This window comes from Puntigrus tetrazona, chromosome 22, assembly GCF_018831695.1.
Source record: "Puntigrus tetrazona isolate hp1 chromosome 22, ASM1883169v1, whole genome shotgun sequence".
Taxonomy (NCBI): domain Eukaryota; kingdom Metazoa; phylum Chordata; class Actinopteri; order Cypriniformes; family Cyprinidae; genus Puntigrus; species Puntigrus tetrazona.
The window spans coordinates 13117920-13135474 of record NC_056720.1 but is presented as its reverse complement, the minus strand read 5'-3'; the positions used below and the strand labels follow the sequence as shown (position 1 = coordinate 13135474).

General features: G+C 39.4%; 1 protein-coding gene and 1 long non-coding RNA gene across 3 annotated transcripts; both read left to right on the top strand.

Annotated features, from left to right (window-relative positions):
• Positions 1-138: 138 nt before the first annotated feature.
• On the top strand, positions 139-3969 carry LOC122327152. Of its 2 annotated transcripts, XM_043222344.1 has the most exons (5): positions 139-2221; positions 2300-2623; positions 3027-3149; positions 3264-3376; positions 3536-3969. In XM_043222344.1, exons 1-5 carry the CDS (start codon positions 2197-2199, stop codon positions 3626-3628), a joined length of 678 nt encoding a protein of 225 aa, XP_043078279.1. In that variant the 5' UTR covers positions 139-2196; the 3' UTR covers positions 3629-3969. The 2 variants fall into 2 exon arrangements, with proteins under 2 accessions (XP_043078279.1, XP_043078278.1); XM_043222343.1 differs by having other exon boundaries at positions 139-2623.
• Positions 3970-10814: 6845 nt separating this feature from the next.
• Positions 10815-13732, top strand: LOC122327171. Its single transcript, XR_006247616.1, has 3 exons — positions 10815-10868; positions 10988-11028; positions 11491-13732. It is a non-coding gene; the product is annotated as an uncharacterized LOC122327171 (long non-coding RNA).
• The last annotated feature ends 3823 nt before the right edge of the window (positions 13733-17555 follow it).

The following is a 17555-nucleotide window of genomic DNA, read 5'->3' as shown; positions in this document are numbered from 1 at the left end:
AACTAGGAAGTATTATAGTTAATTAATGATCCAAATTTAATCACAATTAGAGGGATCAGCAGTTACATTTGAATAAATATAACTAAAATCACGAAAGATTGGAGTCAGATAAAATTATGTATAAGGTCAGTACTACAATTGGAAACAAAAGATTAATAAATATTAGTGATTTTTAACGAGACGCAAAGAAAAGACCGAACACGCATTGACCTTCGACCAGGGCCTCTGGATTCCGTTCTGCAGGAAACAATGTTACAAAAACAATGTACAAGTGTGTATGCCCGAATAAAATGATTTTTGTATTATTTGTGTATTTCTTGATTGTTAATATTAAATCTGCATATCATTTTCAAATCTGAATCGTTAATTTCTACTTACAGTTTGTTAAATCTAATACATTTCTTGTAGTAGACATTTATATTTTGAATTTTAAGGATCTTTTTATTTTATTTTTTATATTAATTATTATGCAAGCCTCTCTCCACTAAAGCCTTATGTTACATCCAATTATATTGCCTCTAATTTTAAAGATTATACCATTGTTGTTAGTGTTTTAATATAATGTTTTATATGTATAATATACTATAATGTTTATAGTTTAGTCTTTTCTGGGATAATTTAAAATATTAATTTGAAACATTACGTCTTGAGATTTGATTTCAGGTTAGATAGACATGTATAAAGTATTTAATTATTTTGAAGACATTTATTTAAAAATAAGTCTTATCTGGATACTGTCGTTTCTAAGAATATAAGTATATGTTTTGACAACTTTGCTTGTGGAAGGGCAGAGGATTGCTAATTCCCCCAATGCTGGAGTTTCTCAAAGAAAAATCACGAAGAGTTTGAAGTTATCATCATCTACAGGGAATGATACTATCCAAAGATTCAGAGAATCTGGAACAATCTCTTTGGGTAAGGGTCAAGGCCAGAAAACCATACTGGATGTCTGTGATCTTTGGGCCCTTAGATGGCACTGCATCACATACAGGAATGCTACTGTACAGAAATCATAACATGGGCTCAGTAATACTTCCAGAAAACATTGTCGGTGAACACAATCCACTGTGCCATTCGCCGTTGCCAGCTAAAACTATACGCCAAAAAAGAAGCCATATCTAAACATGATCTAAAGAGGACAAGGACAACCCAAGTTGTTATCAGCGCTCAGTTCAGAAGCCTGCATATCTCATGGTATGGGATTGCGTGAGTGTGTGTGGCATTGACAGCTTAGACATCTGGAAAGGCACCATCGATGCTGAAACGTATATCCAAGTTCTAGTACAACATATGCTCCCATCCAGACGTTGTCTCTTTCAGAGAACATTATGGCTTCGCAGAAGAAGGATCATCTGGATACTGAATGGCCAGCCTTACATAAAACATCTGGTGCATCATAAAGAGGAAGATGCGACAAAGAACAGTGTTGGGTACGAGTACAGCATCTGATTACTTTTGAATACTTTGATGATGACTTATAAAGGCTTAAAGACTTAAAGTTAATGAGATAATTAAGTGTCTAATTAAATAATGATTGTGTATTAGTGATGAACACCTGCTGTTATTGAGAATTACAGAGGATCAGATGTTTCATTGGTTAAAATAATGTCACCATCATGGAGATCAGTGATTGGTTTAGTCTTGACCCTTTTACAAAAAAATAATAATAATATGGTTGTAATCAATTATAGTGTAATTGATTGCAAGCGGTTGCATATAGTAAATTATTAAGTAGCCTATCAGCTTATTCTATCTGTTTATGGTCTCTGTTTGGGTTAATGACTGACATTCAGCTGTTACCGAGCTAAACATTTTTTAATATTTAATTAAAATTCAATATTAATAAAGTAGGGGTGGGGACTATTAAAGAGCTGAATTGGCTCAGACTTCTAGACATAAACACTTATCATATGATACTCAACAGTAGTGACAGTTTTTCATATTGCAGTGCATGATGGAAGTTTCTTCAATGGTGTTACCCAGCATGCACTGCAGCATGAAGCATTTTGTCAATTGTATCAAACATGCTTAACTTCATGGGGTGATGAGGAATTGGGCTTTGGGGTTAGCTTGACTTCCTCTGCTTGATGTGAAAAGATTTTTTTTCTTCCTGTCTTTGCTTCAGAGTTTCACATTTAATTGAAACTAATCTTAAATGTTGTGCGTAAAGAACCAGGTTTTATTCACGACAACAGCATGAGGATCATTCAGGTTCAGCTCTGTGAGTTTATTAAACGTTATAAATATATTTATATGTTACATGTTGGTTTTATGATTACAATTATTTTTTATCTTGTAGATGTATTGATCTGTTATCAGTACGCGGTGTCAGATCTTCTGACTGATCTGGGATCAAATGTGACCATAAACTGTGATCTTGATGAAAATGAGGTTTATTGGATTTTACTGAAAACAGCAGATCCTCCAACAGTCATCCTACGATCATTCCCAGAACCAATACCACCATTTTACACAAATGATACATTCAGAAAGAAATATTCAGTCCAGTTTAAACATTTTTTGGTTATTAATAATATAACTGCTGATGAATTAGGAGTTTATTACTGTATGAACACACGAACACCTCCAAAACTCAGCAACAGCACCAGAATATACTTCAACGGTGAGTTCATTGCTTCAGATTCAAATATATTATAAATGATATATTAACGCTCGCCTACTTAAATTGTAAATTTTTCGACAAATGAATTATGCAATTGCAAATTATTATGCTTCTGGCATGTTGTATGTTTGGCAACAATTATTTTAAACGTAACTGATGCTGTGTGTAGCTTTTTTATTTTCTCAGACACATGTCTGAAGATGTCCCAAGTACAATACATGACAATGGCTAGACTTTCAATATTTTTTTATATCAGGAATCTATGGTTGACAATTAATGCAATATTACGAAATGTTGAAAGCACAGCGAAACTGCACAGCTTTTTTTATATTCTCCAGGCAATGAAGTAACAATTTACAGTAAGAGACTAAAGCAGACACTAAACAAGACACTTTTATTACAGAATCAACTCAACCAACTGAGTGTCAAAATCGAACAGTGACTGAATATATTGATCAGAGACAATGGCGGACTATTACTATCATCTTTGGATTGACAAATGGGCTTCTGGTTATTTTGGTGGTCGGTGAGATATTTTTTTAGATTTTAGATTTATTTTTTTATCATGATTTTCTCCATAGGCATCTGATGATAATTGAATGTGTAAATATTTTTTGTATCTGAAACACCTTTTTTTTAGGACTGGTAAAGGTTTTTGTTGTTGGAAACAGAAGGTCTACAGAGCAATCACAACAATTTAATACTGATCTACAGCAGATGCAAGCTGCAGAACAGCATCGGGACTCGTTAAATGTAAGAATATGCAAATATCATTTTAAACAAAATTCATTTCTGTCTTCATAATCAGTGACGATTCCTGCCGATCTGTACAATTTCATTCTACATCACTTTATTTTGGTTCATGTTTGTTGACTTCAACTGTCGCTGAAATTGAAAATGTTGCTCTTTCAGTACGCTGAGGTGGATATTTCCAAGCTGCGTAGAAATATTCGGCCGAGCCAAATCAACAGCACCTATGCTGCTCTAAACCTGCCGAAGTCATGAACACATAAGCATGACTGATTTTATTTGATTTGTCTTGTGTGTACTTTTTCTTGTAATTCTGAGAAAATTTCGGGAAAAAAAATAAAGAAACTGCTTTCTAAAGACTGGCTGGAAGTCATGAGATTTATCACATTTTATTAAAATGACAGCCAGTTTTAAATTTGTCTTTGTGTATATCTAAACATACTCTACTAATGAGTAGTCACCTAAAAAATATTTTATTGAAATTTAGTAGACACTTATTTCTGTAGACACTGATTGCATGAATGTTTTATGCAAGAAAATATGCACCTGTTTTGTATTTTAGTGGGTCTTGCAGAAGGTTGGTGGTATCCTAGTTTGTCTAGCGCTCTTTGAATCTGCTGTCTTAAACCGTACCCGGTTGGGAACATTTGTGAGTGGTTGTACATGCAAGTATATCTATGAGAGTGGATCGAGAATATGCAAAATATTCATTATTTTTTGAAGATTGACTGATGGGAGTTTTCAATGTTGTTGGACTAAGAAGGGTTAAATAGTTATGGTAAAGTCTTTTAGCTTGAAATGTTGTGGCTTGTCAACCTACTTTCTCACGGTCTCTAAGGCTCTCAGTGCTTTTTTTTGCCTTTGTTTTAACAAATTGTAAGTGTGACGGGTTTGTCTGCTTTTTTATGCGTTTTATTTTAACATGTGTTTTATTAAAACATCTGTGAGTGTATTTTTGCTATTTGAATAATAAAAAAACAAAAAAATTGATATGACTGCATTTTAATACCTCGTATTATTACATCTGCATTCATTTTACGATTAGTTACACAATAAATAAATAGTATATAACTGTACACTAACCACATTTAAAACACATGCGACAATTTGGCCCAACCTGACATTTATTACAAAATCTAAATTGAGTAGCCAGTTTAACCTTATAGTTAATTCTATAGTTAATTAATAGTTAATAAGAATTCTACCTTTATTATGAAGCTGTTTCTAGGTATGTAATATTAATAGATTAGTGTATTAATAATCGTTGTTTCATTATGCTAAATATGTATATTTGTGTATGTTTTTTGTTTTCGGGTATGTCACAAAGTTGTTTAGCTGGTTATACATACTGTGCAATATGTTAAGTTAAAAATATAACACTATGCAGTGTTATTTTTTATAACTAAGCTCATGCGAAGTGCTAAAATTAATGGCTTTGGCACTTGACAACCAATAAGTTTCACCTTTGTCTCGAGTAGAGGTTTAACTGTGAAAAGAGTGCAGTGTTTTTCCAACACCTTTATGTAGTTCTCACAGTTGTCTTAACCTCAAGTGGAAAGTATGTCTGCTTTGTTTGTTTACTAGACCCACACAATGGCCAATTGGCACTTGCTAAATGTTAACGTGTGTAACCACATTCACAACTTTTATGTTGAAGCATTTATTGCTATCAAGTTTCAACACATTGAAGCTGGCAGAGCAATTTAACACAAATCTAGAAATAAAAGATTTTACACAAATGTGATACTAAAAGTGCTAAAACAAAGCCTATTGGGCAAATGCAAGTGAACACCCTGTCTCATAGACGGGGCTTAGGTCTATTCCCAGACTAAAGTGCAAATCTTCAACCGAAAGATACTTGCACTGACTGACGTTAAAATACGCCAGTGCCTTTGTTTTGTTAGTGAAGACTTGTAATTGTTTTAAAAAATATGACTTACAAAGAAAAAGCTCAAACAGCATGATCAATTCAGTATATACACAACCAGGTGGTTAACTTGACTGTTAAGGGTAATTCTCTGCGCAAGCTAAAAAAGTGTGATGCATTTCACAAATCATCAGTTGTTAAACATAAAAGCAGGGTCACCCAGACTTCCCTCTCCCCAGACACTTCCTCCAGCTCTTCCAGGGGAACACTGAGGTGCTCCCAGGACAGCCAAGAGACATAGTCTCTCCAGCGTGTCCTAGGTCCGGGAGGCATCCGGAAAAGATGCCCGAGCCACCTCAGCTGGCCTCTCTGGATGTAGAGGAGCAGCGGGTCTACTCGGAGCTCCTTCCGAGTGACTGAGCTCCTCACCCTATCTCTAAAGGGAGCGCCCAGCCACCCTACGGAGGAAACTCATTTCGGCCGCTTGTATCCGGGATCTTATCCTTTCGGTCATGACCCAAAGCTCATGACCATAGGTGAGAGTAGGAACGAAGATTGAGCGGTAAGTTGAGAGCTTCGCCTTGCGGCTCAGCTCCTTCTTCACTATGACAGACCAGTACAGCAATTCCAATGCTGCAGAGGCTGCACCGATCCGTCTGTCGATCTCTTGTTCCAATGCTGCAGAGGCGTGTCAGCCAAGACAGCCCCACAACATCCAGAGACCTGAGGTATTAAGGGCAGATCTCATCCAGGAGGAGCTTCTTAACAACCTCAGTGACCTCAGCCAGGGTGATGGTCGAGTCCCTCCTCCGGGGTTCCCCCTCAGAGGAAGACGTGTTAGCAGGATTGAAGAGATCCTCAAAGTATTCCTTCCACCGCTCGACAACGTCCCCAGTCGAGGTCAGCGGATTCCCACCAGCATTTGTCCTGCATTGCTTGTTCAGTGTTGTACAGGGTAAGGATCTGTCTCTGCATGTTTAAGAGAAGTTGGACTGAAAGTGCACTCTGCAGTGATGAAGCCTCATCAGCAGAAAGAATTAAAGGGCTAAGTTCACCTTTGCTAAGGAGCATGTTGTGTGGAGTGAGGAGAACGTGTTCACTTCAGTGATGAAAGCAAGTGTGATTCTGGCTTAAAACCGAGGAAAGACTAAAGCCCAAGTGTGTAAAGAATAAGTGAAAGGTGAACGAAGAAGTGTTACCGTTTGAGGGATGTTTTCTGCATCAAGAGTTGGGCCTCTTGTACAGATGCATGGCAGGTGAATGCAAGTGATCATTAGAACTTCTTTCCTTGCACATGCAGTTCCTTCCCTGCAAGCAATGTACATGCAGGACAATGCTCCAGCAAAAACCGGTAAAGTGGTTCTTTAAAGCCAAGACCACTGAATATATAATACATGTATATAAAATATATATACATGCTTGATTATCTAAAACAAGAAGCAGTGAAGAACAATTTTTTATAGCATTTCTTGTTATAAACACTGCAAATTAGACATTATTGGCAACAATAAACCATGAAGGTGAGCCAGTAAATATTGGGGAGAGTACTTACCGCAAAATCAGAGTGCAGGCTTAAAGTTAAAAAGAATGGAATAATTCATTATGAATTGTAACATTTTGTTAGCTGAACTGGCGAACTAGCTAGCTAATGCTAACTTTTAGGAAATTTTTAAAACCTTTTTACTCTTACTGCTGACAATTGGACAATTCAAATCTGTTTTCTCTTTGGTACAACACCAGTTTTAAAAAAATACCTTTAAAAAAGGTTTAATGTTTTTGTTTTTTGGTTTTTTTCCAACAGCGCGTCATGCTGTAATTTTTTCATTTTTTTGCATTAATACAAATTACATTAATAAAAATTGGCTACACCAATACAGCTAAATAAAAAAAAATAAGAATAGGTGAATACCTCTTCAACATAGCGATTAAGCATATTCTGGACACTTCAGCAGGAAACAAAGAGAAGGTGAATCTAAAGTACTGCTTACAGTGTGTAATGTCGCTATATTACAAGATTCGTTTAGTTATGTTCTCCACTAGATGGCGCCACACAACAAGTGAGACAAAACGAAAGCGTTCAAAAAGCTGCTGTTTATAATAAGGCAGTAGAAAAACGAGTAATTGCAATGACAGTAAACGACACTGTATTGCTTTATATTTTGGTTTATTTTGTTGCCAATGCTTATTAAAACAAAACAATTTTAAAACACATCTTAATGTTTTATTTATTTATTTACTGGACAAATATGGCAAATACTTCATATTTGACATATCTGTATTGACAGACATTTATATCGAATAATCGGATTTCAAGCTTGGAGTTACAAATGTTAGGCAAACCTTTTTTTTGTATACATGTAATAAAAATAAAATACGTTAACAGGCTGCAGGATGCAAACTAGGGGTGTGCACAAATACACGAACATTTAAATATTCGGTCCTTATCATTCGAAAAAAACAAACAAAAAACAAATAATGTAAAGGCTAGGCTAAAGGCTAAAGGCTAAAGTACCGCTTACAGAGTGTAATGTACTTTAGTATTTTTCCACTAGATGGCGCCACATTACAACTGAGACAAAATGAAAACGTTTTAAAAGATGATTTCTGCTATCGGTTATTACAGGTTTCAACTTTGTGTTTAATCACGCTTCTGCCTAATAAACTTTTAATGTTACTGATAACAACATCATGCACTTTTTGTTGTTTCAACATTAGTATTCAGAGTTGTATAGCATAGCTGTGTTTACTCATTTGTTTCTGTTAGCATGCATTGTCACATATATAATGCTAAATTGATTTAATACTTGAAAACATAACATGAGAAATAACATTTGTGGCCGAGACGACAACATAATTTTCAACCTCATTCACTTTAGCAACAGCAAAAAAACCTGTTCCTTATTCTGCTTTTCATATTAGTAAGGACAAAAAAAAACTGCGGTGCCAAACAATAAAACACAAAAGACAGTAATAAAGAATACTAACTGATTAAATAAAAAAAAACTTGTAATCACTAATTAGCTGATTATTGTTTAATGTACTAACATTTTCCCCTTTTATTTTAGTTACAATTTCAGTTAAATAAAGCACTTGACGACCAAAACACAAATAAGGGCGGCAAATGACACGAGATCTTCATTGTTATTTTTCTGTCCAATTATATTTTTATTCAGAATTCATCAAACTTACCTGATCATCATGGTCACGAGCCACTGGGGCTAATTCAGATTAAATCAACCATCCATGTAATGCCCATATCATACCTACGCTGGCATCATCAATGTGTATTCAATTTTAACCAATTTTAACTATTAATATTAAATACTATATTCAATAATATGTCATGTCTGGACTTTATGTAACCAATAAAAACATGACAAAAGCTTTGTTTTGTATTGGTTAGAACACAAAGTACAGTGCTAGTTTCATTAAAAATTCAATTTGATATGTAACAATAAAGTAACATAATAAAGTTGTATTTTTAGCTTATTGCTGTCTTTGCATCTGATGTGGCATTTGATCCAGGTTTTACGAAATGTACAGCAGCGAGTAGATAACAAGAGTAAATATACACAGACTTACTTGAAAATGACGCTTCGTTTCATAATCGTCGCTGCTGTCCTCATTCCGATCTAAAGAAAAAAAGGGAAGACAAAGAATTAGGAAATTAGGGAATACATAAAGAAATGACATGCTATTATTATATTTTATACCTGAGCTACATAGTTCCTCTCTCGTTTTGATCCTGACTGATTGTTCAGTTGATTTGTCGCTCAAAGATAATATTTATTCATGGTGGATGGGAGGAGAAGAAGCTGTCAGACTAGATGAGCAGGCAGCTGGGAAGTACAGTGTGTTTCGTGGTTTTGCTTCACATGGCCAAAACATCCTCGTTTTGATCTTTAGAAACCTAAACAACAGAGAAAGCAAAACCTTGTCATGAAACGTTTGGTTATGCACTCTCAGAAACAAAGTAACTTTTCCAAAAGGTACATTTTGTACCTACCGCATTAGGTTCAAATATGTACACTTTATGTACCTTTTAAGGCACCTTTAAAGTGGACCCTTTAGGTACAAACGTGCATACATAAAAACATAATTTTAAAAATAAAAATATTTTTAGACGCATCGATCTCGAGACGTGTTAACACCCCTGGAGGTGTATGGGTTAATTTTATGATGGATATATATGATTTATGGAGCTTCAAAATAATGGGCACCATCCACCGGCATTACCAAGCATTTCACCACTATACAGTATTTACTATAAACTATACTATAAACACCCAGCTAAATGCTTCAGGTACAATTGCTCAATGAACATTTTGAGAAACGGAAACGTACTTTGAGATGACCTTGTAAACTGTTAAACTAAAGTTGCGAGTATGTTTCCTGTTAGCCGGGTTGTTGTTTCTCTCTGTATTTACAGATAAATTCAATGCACAACATCTAGCAGTATCTGAAAATCTCTTCTCTTTCTTTCTGTTGAAGTTCTTTTAAGTTTTGTGAGACTGAACAAACCCACTTTCTTGCTGTCGTCTGACTGAACACACGCGCACGCACAGAGCTCCAGAGTATCAGTCAGTTTGAATAAACCATACCATACACGCATTATCTGTTGATTTACTTTACTTTTAATGCTTTTTATTAATGAATCGGAACGTAACGGTAAACCAAAGATCACATTCTGCACAATAAATATCATTAAGTGAGAACAATGAATCGTTATGTCAGTCCAGCAGAAATTCAAATTCGAATTTTATTTAATTTTTAGAAAGCAGGTTTTAGTAAGGAGAACCAAAAACTAGGAACATAAACACAAACAAAACCATCAACAACTAAGAAAGCACAAGGAAAACACAAGGGCTATTCATGCACAGGATAACGAAAGCAACCGATAGCTATGAGAACTAATAAGAATTGGATGCAGCCCGATGTCTAGACAGACAGCAGTCAGGCTCACTCTGCTCTTTTGTCTATTTTTATGATTAACATCTCAATGTTCATGCAGCTACAGAATAAAGTGATTAGATGGTATGCAGGACCTTCAATGCAACTTCACAAGAATGCTGTTATCATAAAAATTCCTTAAATTCCACTTGTTAGCGAAATCAGTGATAGGGGATCTGGGATGTCTGGAGCTTTGCATCTGTGATTGTCTCATGACGTCTGTAAGGTTGACGACAGAAGTAAAGGGTGAGTAAATGAGGACAGAATTTACATTTTTGGGTGAACTGTTTTTTTAAAGTAGTAGTGGTAGGAAGTTGACAGCTCCATGTTGACAAGAAGGAAGTTCACTCTCCAGAACTTTCTTCACTCTCCAGAACTTTCTCGTTCTCTGTTCCTGGTTGATGAAACGATCTTCCCATACATATCCGGAATGCTGGATCTCTGTCAATCTTTAAGAAACAGCTGAAAACTCACATCTTTCAGCAATACCTGACCTCATCATAAAAAAAAAAAAAAAAAAAAAAATTCTCACTTCCCTTTGTTTATTCCTACCCTTCTGGCATGTACTAATTTGAACACTGCCTGTGACTGGGTGTTACAAGCACTTACTCTGTCTGTTCGACTCTCAATTGTAAGTCGCTTTGGATAAAAGCGTCTGCAAAATGACTAAATGTAAATGTAAGTTACTACCTTTTTTTTTTCTTGAAATCATTTATTTGTTTCTTTCTTTCTTTCTTGCTTGCATGTCTTTACGACATAAAACATGGATAACATCTATGTTTTGTACTTTGTTGTAGTTTCCCACTATGTGATAGTTGTCATGGTTATTCTTTGAAAGGTAATTGTCTTCAGTTTCTTTTTTAAGTTGGTCTAGTTCACTTGTCATTAGTCAATTGTTGTTTGTGACTAGTTCACCCCCTTTTTTTCTGTTTGTTCAAAATGTTTCAATTCAAATGTTTAAATGTTTTTCTCATAGATACAGTATACTCATAGTTTCTTGTTCTTCTTGTTCATTTTCGTTGTAAAGCTAATTTAATATGTGTTTTTCAATAAAACATTTTTGTTTTTATTCAGAGATTCAAAGTATCAGTCACGATCATTAAACACTATTATTTTGACTAAATATATTTTAAAAAATTAGAGATCTCTTGTTAAATTTTTTTGGGGATGAACTGTTCCTGTAATATTCTTTGGGATTCATGCCTTCGCCATGCTTGCTGGAAAGTAGTGATAGGAGCTGACTGCTCCATGTGACAATATTTTTTTTTCTTGAAATTGTTTATTTGTTTGTTCCTTTTAGGGAACTCGACCTGCTAAGAAAACACAATTGGAAGACCTTCTGGGTGACCACGCTCTGAATCTGCTGTAGAATCTCTCCTTTTCTGTCAGAGCCCTCAATCCTCCTGGTATGAGGAGTAAGGCAATGCCACACTTTGAACAGGTGCTTGCGAGCACCAAGACTTTTTAGCATCTTTTTTTGCTTCAGTGGTGTGATTCCCACTCTGGTGAGTCACAGGCAGGCTTTGGTTACAGAATAGACAGTAGACTCTCCTAAGGAAGTCAACGGGGTGAAGTAGAGTCTGGGTTCTACAGCCAGTACTTCATAATTCCAAAGAAGCATGGGAGGCTGTGTCCAATATTAGATTTGCGTCTGGTGAATTGCTCAGTCTAAAAGACATATACTTCCACGTCTTCATCCCTCTGTGTCACGGGAAGTTCCTAAAGTTCGCTTTTAGGGGCAAAGCATACCAATATCAAGTTCTTCCCTTCAGTGAGGCACTCTCACCCACATGTTTATGAAAGTAATAAATGCAGCTCTAGCTCCGCTGCGGCTTCAGATTACATCAATGATTGGCTTATATTAGCTCAGTCCACACTCACATGAAACAGTTGGGGTTAAGACTAAACACCAAGAGAGTATGTTTTTTTCTATCAAAAATAAACCACTTATCTGGGCGTGGTGTGGGATTCGATGATGCAGGCACAAATGTCTCCTGTTTGGATCTAGTCAATCCTCACATTAGTCAAGTGAGTGAAAGAAGGCAGACTACCGGGAAGTAGTCGATATGCTCAAGCGTCACTTACCCTTCCTGGTGGCTGGAGGCGAGTCTCCGTCGTTCCTCCGTCCCGGCGTGGGTACGAGTGAGAGGGGATGACGTCATCAGGTGCCGCCCAACTGTGCCGTCTAAGCTCCGCCTTGCCCGCATTCTCCACCAGTGTGACGGGAGGAGCCAACGACAGACTCAGTGGGCGTGGCGTCAGGCCTCGGAGAGGCTTTTTTATTAAACAAAATAAATACAAAATAAAGTGTCCAGGGAGAAAGTGTCCAAATAAAAAAGGGGGAACTGGTGTCCTTGTGCTGCAGGGAAAGTGCAAGGTCAGGTAGTGTTGCAGGGGGCAGGGTCCAGGTAAGGGGCGGAGTCCGGCGGCGGCTTCTTCCGCGGCATCTCCATCGCTTCTTTCCTCCGGTTGTCAGAGATTAAGGGGATAAACGGCTCGGCATCCTGGCCCGTCAGCCGTACACAGGTGCAGTCGTCACCTGGACTATACGGGGGTCATCGCCTGGACTACGTGGTCCTAGCGGCCGGCAAGCTCCTTCACGCACCCTTCCTGGACCCACGAGGACACCAGCGTGCATGCACGGGGGAAGAGACCGGTCTCTCGAGGAGAGGCGTGTTCGGCATTTAACATTTAACGATTTTTATTATTTAAAATAATAAAGTAATACACACCTAGGATGTCTTAAAATATAGTTAAGTATAGTGGAATTATCATTTTTGGGTGAATGTAATGGTAAAACATGTTGCATGATTCATTTTAATAACAAGCTTGTATCTGAACAGAAAATTCCTACTAATACATATTTAATAAGTTAAAAAAATAACCGTGTCCACAACATTCTGGTGTTGTTATGGTGACTCCTTTTCGATTAACTTCTTTTTCTTGGTTCCCTTGGAAATGCTGCCTCTAAAAACTGACTGAACGTAACTGGCTCTGGTGAGTTTGGGTGCGATCAGTTGTATCAAATTCATATTCATAATGTCACGTTGTAGTTCAAGAGAGAAGGAGCACTAGATGAGAATATAACAAATAGTTTTTTAATCTTCTACACTCGAAATAAACAATGTAGTTGCAAGCAGGCAGGCAACAAAGACGATGATCGGACCAACTGAATGGAAACAAACTGGACTTAAATACTCAAAGTAAATTACTAAATAAACGAGACAACTGAAGACAATGATACAATTAACTGAAATGAAAAGTAGGGCATACAGAGCACATGGAACATGAAAAACAACAACAAAAAGTCCAAAGATGTGACACATAACCAGTCTTACAGTCATGGTGTTTTCCTGGCTGAGCTGGCAATTAGATGCCTGGTTCACATGTACCTGGCTAATTTGATCACATACTCCAGACCATATATTGGCATTATAATATCAAATCATTGTATATGAATAGTAAATAAAGAAACCACTAACCATTGTGAATCACGTTTTGCAGCTTTTTATTGAAAGCATTACACCTTGAACATTAGTTATATGGTTTGTAAAAAAAAAAAAAAAAAAAAAAAAAATATATATATATATATATATATATATATATATATATATATATATATATTGCATCACTTAAAAATCTGTTGAAATGTCAACAATAACTTGCAACATAACCATTTTGAAATATTCGCAATTTCTAGATTTAGATCACCTCATAACTTGTGGTACAGGATAAAGGAGAAATGGCAGGGTCACCGGTGTCTCAGGAGCTACTTGTCACGGTTCATGGATTCATTGTCTCATCTTGTGTGTCTGTTTGTCATGTGCTGAGTGTTGGGTGTGTCTAAGTTCATGATTGCGATCTGATCAGCCCCAGCTGTGGCTCATTATTTGGGCTATTTAAGACCAGCTAACACCACTCTCATTGTCAGATCCTCACCGTTGTCCTGAGTTCCTGTTCTGTTCCTGTTCTGATGTTGCTCTGTTTGTCGGTCTGCTTCGGTCTGCTTCGGAGGATTACACTTGGATTGGCTGCCCATTGCGTCCCTGCACTGCTTTCCATCCTCGCGCTGCACGAGCTCCACCGCCATCAGTGACTTTCTCTCTTGTTTATCTTATAATAAACTGTCGTTCACCGCTATTGAATCCTTCTCTTGATTTTTGTGACAGAAGGATCTGACCATATATGGATTCAGCGGAAGCTCGAAATATTCAAGAACTGCTTGAAAGCAACAATGCACGAATGGATCGCCAAGACGAGCAAATGCTCGAGACTGGACGAGCCGTGCACGCGCTAGTGGTGCAGATGTGGGACGCCCACTGCGCCACCCCCACCGCCCGCTCCCCCCGCTTCTCCTATCAGCGTGACTCAGCACGAGCCGTGGCTGCCGACACCGGAAGTATATAATGGTGAGCCTAATTTTTGCAGATTGTTTTTAGTTAAGTGCTCAATGTTTTTTTCACTTCAGCCACAGACTTTTGCTACTGAAGAGTCCAAGGTAGCATTGGTACTCACCCTGTTGTCCGGGAAGGCAGCCTTATGGGGAACGGCGGTGTGGGAGAATCGCCATCCCTGTTGTTCCTCGTTCCAAGCACTGTCTGAGGAGATGAAAAGAGTTTTCGATCGTGCAGTAGTTGGGCGTGAGGCGGCACGCAGACTGGCTGATCTCCGTCAGGGTGAAAGATCTGTGTCGGACTTTTCCATCAAGTTCCGAACCCTGTCGGCTGAGTGCAAATGGAATGAGGAAGCGCAGTGGGACATGTTCCTGCATGGGTTGGCTGACCGGATCCAGAGAGAGATTTTTACCTTGGAGTTACCCAACAGCTTGGATGGACTGATTGATCTTGCCCTCCGTGTGGATTCGCGATTACAGCAACGTGACCAGCGAGCATGTCGTCAGCGATTACCACCTGTTACGGAATTTTCTTCTGTTGACTCTGGATGCATGTTCAGTCACTCACCGGACACCGAACCCATGCAGGTTGGTAGAGCTCGGCTTTCCCGGGAGGAGAGAGATCGTCGTAGAGCCAAAGGACTTTGTATGTACTGTGGGGCATCAGGCCATTTTTTGGTGGATTGCCCGGTAAAAGCACAAGCCCGGCGATAGAATTGAGGTTACTGTCGGGTGGAGTATCACTAAACAAATCCTCAACCACCACCCTCCTCCCGGTAAGACTGCAGTGGGCAGACGGAAGACATGACTGTTCGGCTATGCTGGACTCGGGGGCTGAAGGTAACCTTTTGGACCGAACTCTTGCCCTTCAACTCCACATTCCCACTGTCTCCCTACGTCACAAGGTCTCTGTCAGTGCCCTCAATGGACAAGCCCTTCCTGACATCACTCACTCCACTATATCTGTTACACTTGTCACATCTGGAAATCATACAGAGACAATTAAATTTCTATTGACTGATTCACCTCTCATCCCTGTGGTGCTTGGCCATCCCTGGCTGGTTCGGCATAACCCTAGGGTCAATTGGGGCCAGAGTTCAATCACGGCGTGGAGCGAGAACTGTTATGCCTCTTGTCTTGTGTCTGCTTGTTCTCCTGTGTCTTGTGTTTCGTTTCAGGATGAGGCGGTGAATCTGTCAAACGTGCCCAAGGAGTACCTCGACCTGAAGGAAGTGTTCAGTAAGTCCAGGGCTGCTTCTCTTCCTCCACATCGTCCCTATGACTGTGCGATAGATCTAGTTCCAGGTACGTCTCCGCCTAAAGGCAGGTTATACTCACTTTCAGTTCCTGAAAGGGAGGCCATGGAGAAATATATTTCTGATTCTCTAGCAGCCGGGATCATTCGCCCTTCTTCTCCAGCGGGGGCAGGATTTTTTTTTGTCGCGAAGAAGGATGGCTCTCTGCGACCTTGTATTGATTACCGAGGCTTGAATAACATCACGGTAAAGAACACCTATCCTTTGCCGTTGATGTCTTCAGCATTCGAGAGGTTGCAGGGAGCATCCATCTTCACCAAGTTATATTTGCGTAACGCCTACCATTTGGTCCGCATAAGGGAGGGGGATGAGTGGAAAACTGCCTTTAATACCCCCAGGGGGCATTTTGAGTATCGGGTCATGCCGTTTGGGCTGTCTAATTGCCCCGCAGTTTTCCAAGCACTCGTCAATGATGTGCTGAGAGACATGGTAGATCAGTTCATATGTCTACCTGGATGACATATTGATTTTTTTTTTCTTCATCTCTCCAGGAACATGTGCAGCACGTCAGGCGAGTGCTCCAGAGGCTGTTGGAGAATGGGCTTTTTGTCAAGGCGGAGAAGTGCGCGTTCCATGCACAGTCAGTTCCCTTTTTGGGGTACATCGTCTCGGCCGAGGGAATTCACATGGACCCCGACAAGATCAAGGCTGTGGTGAATTGGCCAACCCCTGATTCCCGTAAGGCCCTGCAGAGGTTTCTGGGGATTGCCAATTTCTACCGACGTTTTATTCGTAATTTCAGCCAACTAGCCGCTCCTCTGACGGCCTTGACCTCCACCAAGACGGCGTTCAGGTGGTCCAATGCAGCTGAGGCTGCATTTGCCAATCTAATGCGCCGCTTTGTTTCGGCTCCCATTCTTACAGCCCCTGATCCCACACGTCAGTTTGTGGTGGAGGTCGACGCCTCAGAGGTGGGGGTAGGTGCGGTGCTGTCCCAGCGGGCTTCCTCGGATAAGATGCACCCCTGCGCGTTTTTCTCCCATCGATTATCCCCTGCTGAACGCAATTATGACATTGGTAACAGAGAGTTGTTGGCGGTTAAGCTTGCTTTGGAGGAATGGCGTCATTGGTTAGAAGGGTCGGGGCCCCTTTCATCGTCTGGACCGATCATAAAAACGTAAAGTACATCAGATCCGCTAAACGCCTCAACTCCAGGCAGGCTCGGTGGGCACTATTTTTCGGTCGTTTTGATTTCTCGCTGTCATACCGCCCGGGGTCCAAAAACATCAAACCCGACGCGCTGTCCCGTATCTTTGATTCTTCAGAACGGCCGTAGTCTCCTGAGTGCATACTACCTGAGAAACTCATTGTTTCTACACTCACGTGGGAGATCGAATCGAAGGTTCGCACAGCCTTAGAAGGGGTAACGCCTCCGTCCGGGTGCCCACCGAACCGGTTATTCGTGCCTGAGGGGTTAAGGTCCGACGTTATCCGGTGGGGTCATTGTTCCAATGTGGCTTGCCATCCAGGAATTGGACGCACTAGGTTTCTAGTTAACCAACGATTCTGGTGGCCCGCCATGGCTCGGGACATTCGGGATTTTGTTTTGGCCTGTTCAGTCTGCGCTTCCAATCGACCCATAGAGGGATTACTTCAACCGCTGTCTGTCCCTTCGAGACCCTGGTCTACATCGCGCTAGATTTCGTCACGGCCCTT

Bases quoted from the DNA above. Each gene is read 5' to 3' on its own strand.
- LOC122327152 (XM_043222343.1), top strand. From the start codon at position 2,197: ATGAGGATCATTCAGGTTCAGCTCTGTGAGTTTATTAAACGTTATAAA. The intron at 2,624-3,026 runs GTGAGTTCATTG...CTTTTATTACAG, and splicing joins CACCAGAATATACTTCAACG to AATCAACTCAACCAACTGAG. The intron at 3,377-3,535 runs GTAAGAATATGC...TTGCTCTTTCAG, and splicing joins AGCATCGGGACTCGTTAAAT to TACGCTGAGGTGGATATTTC.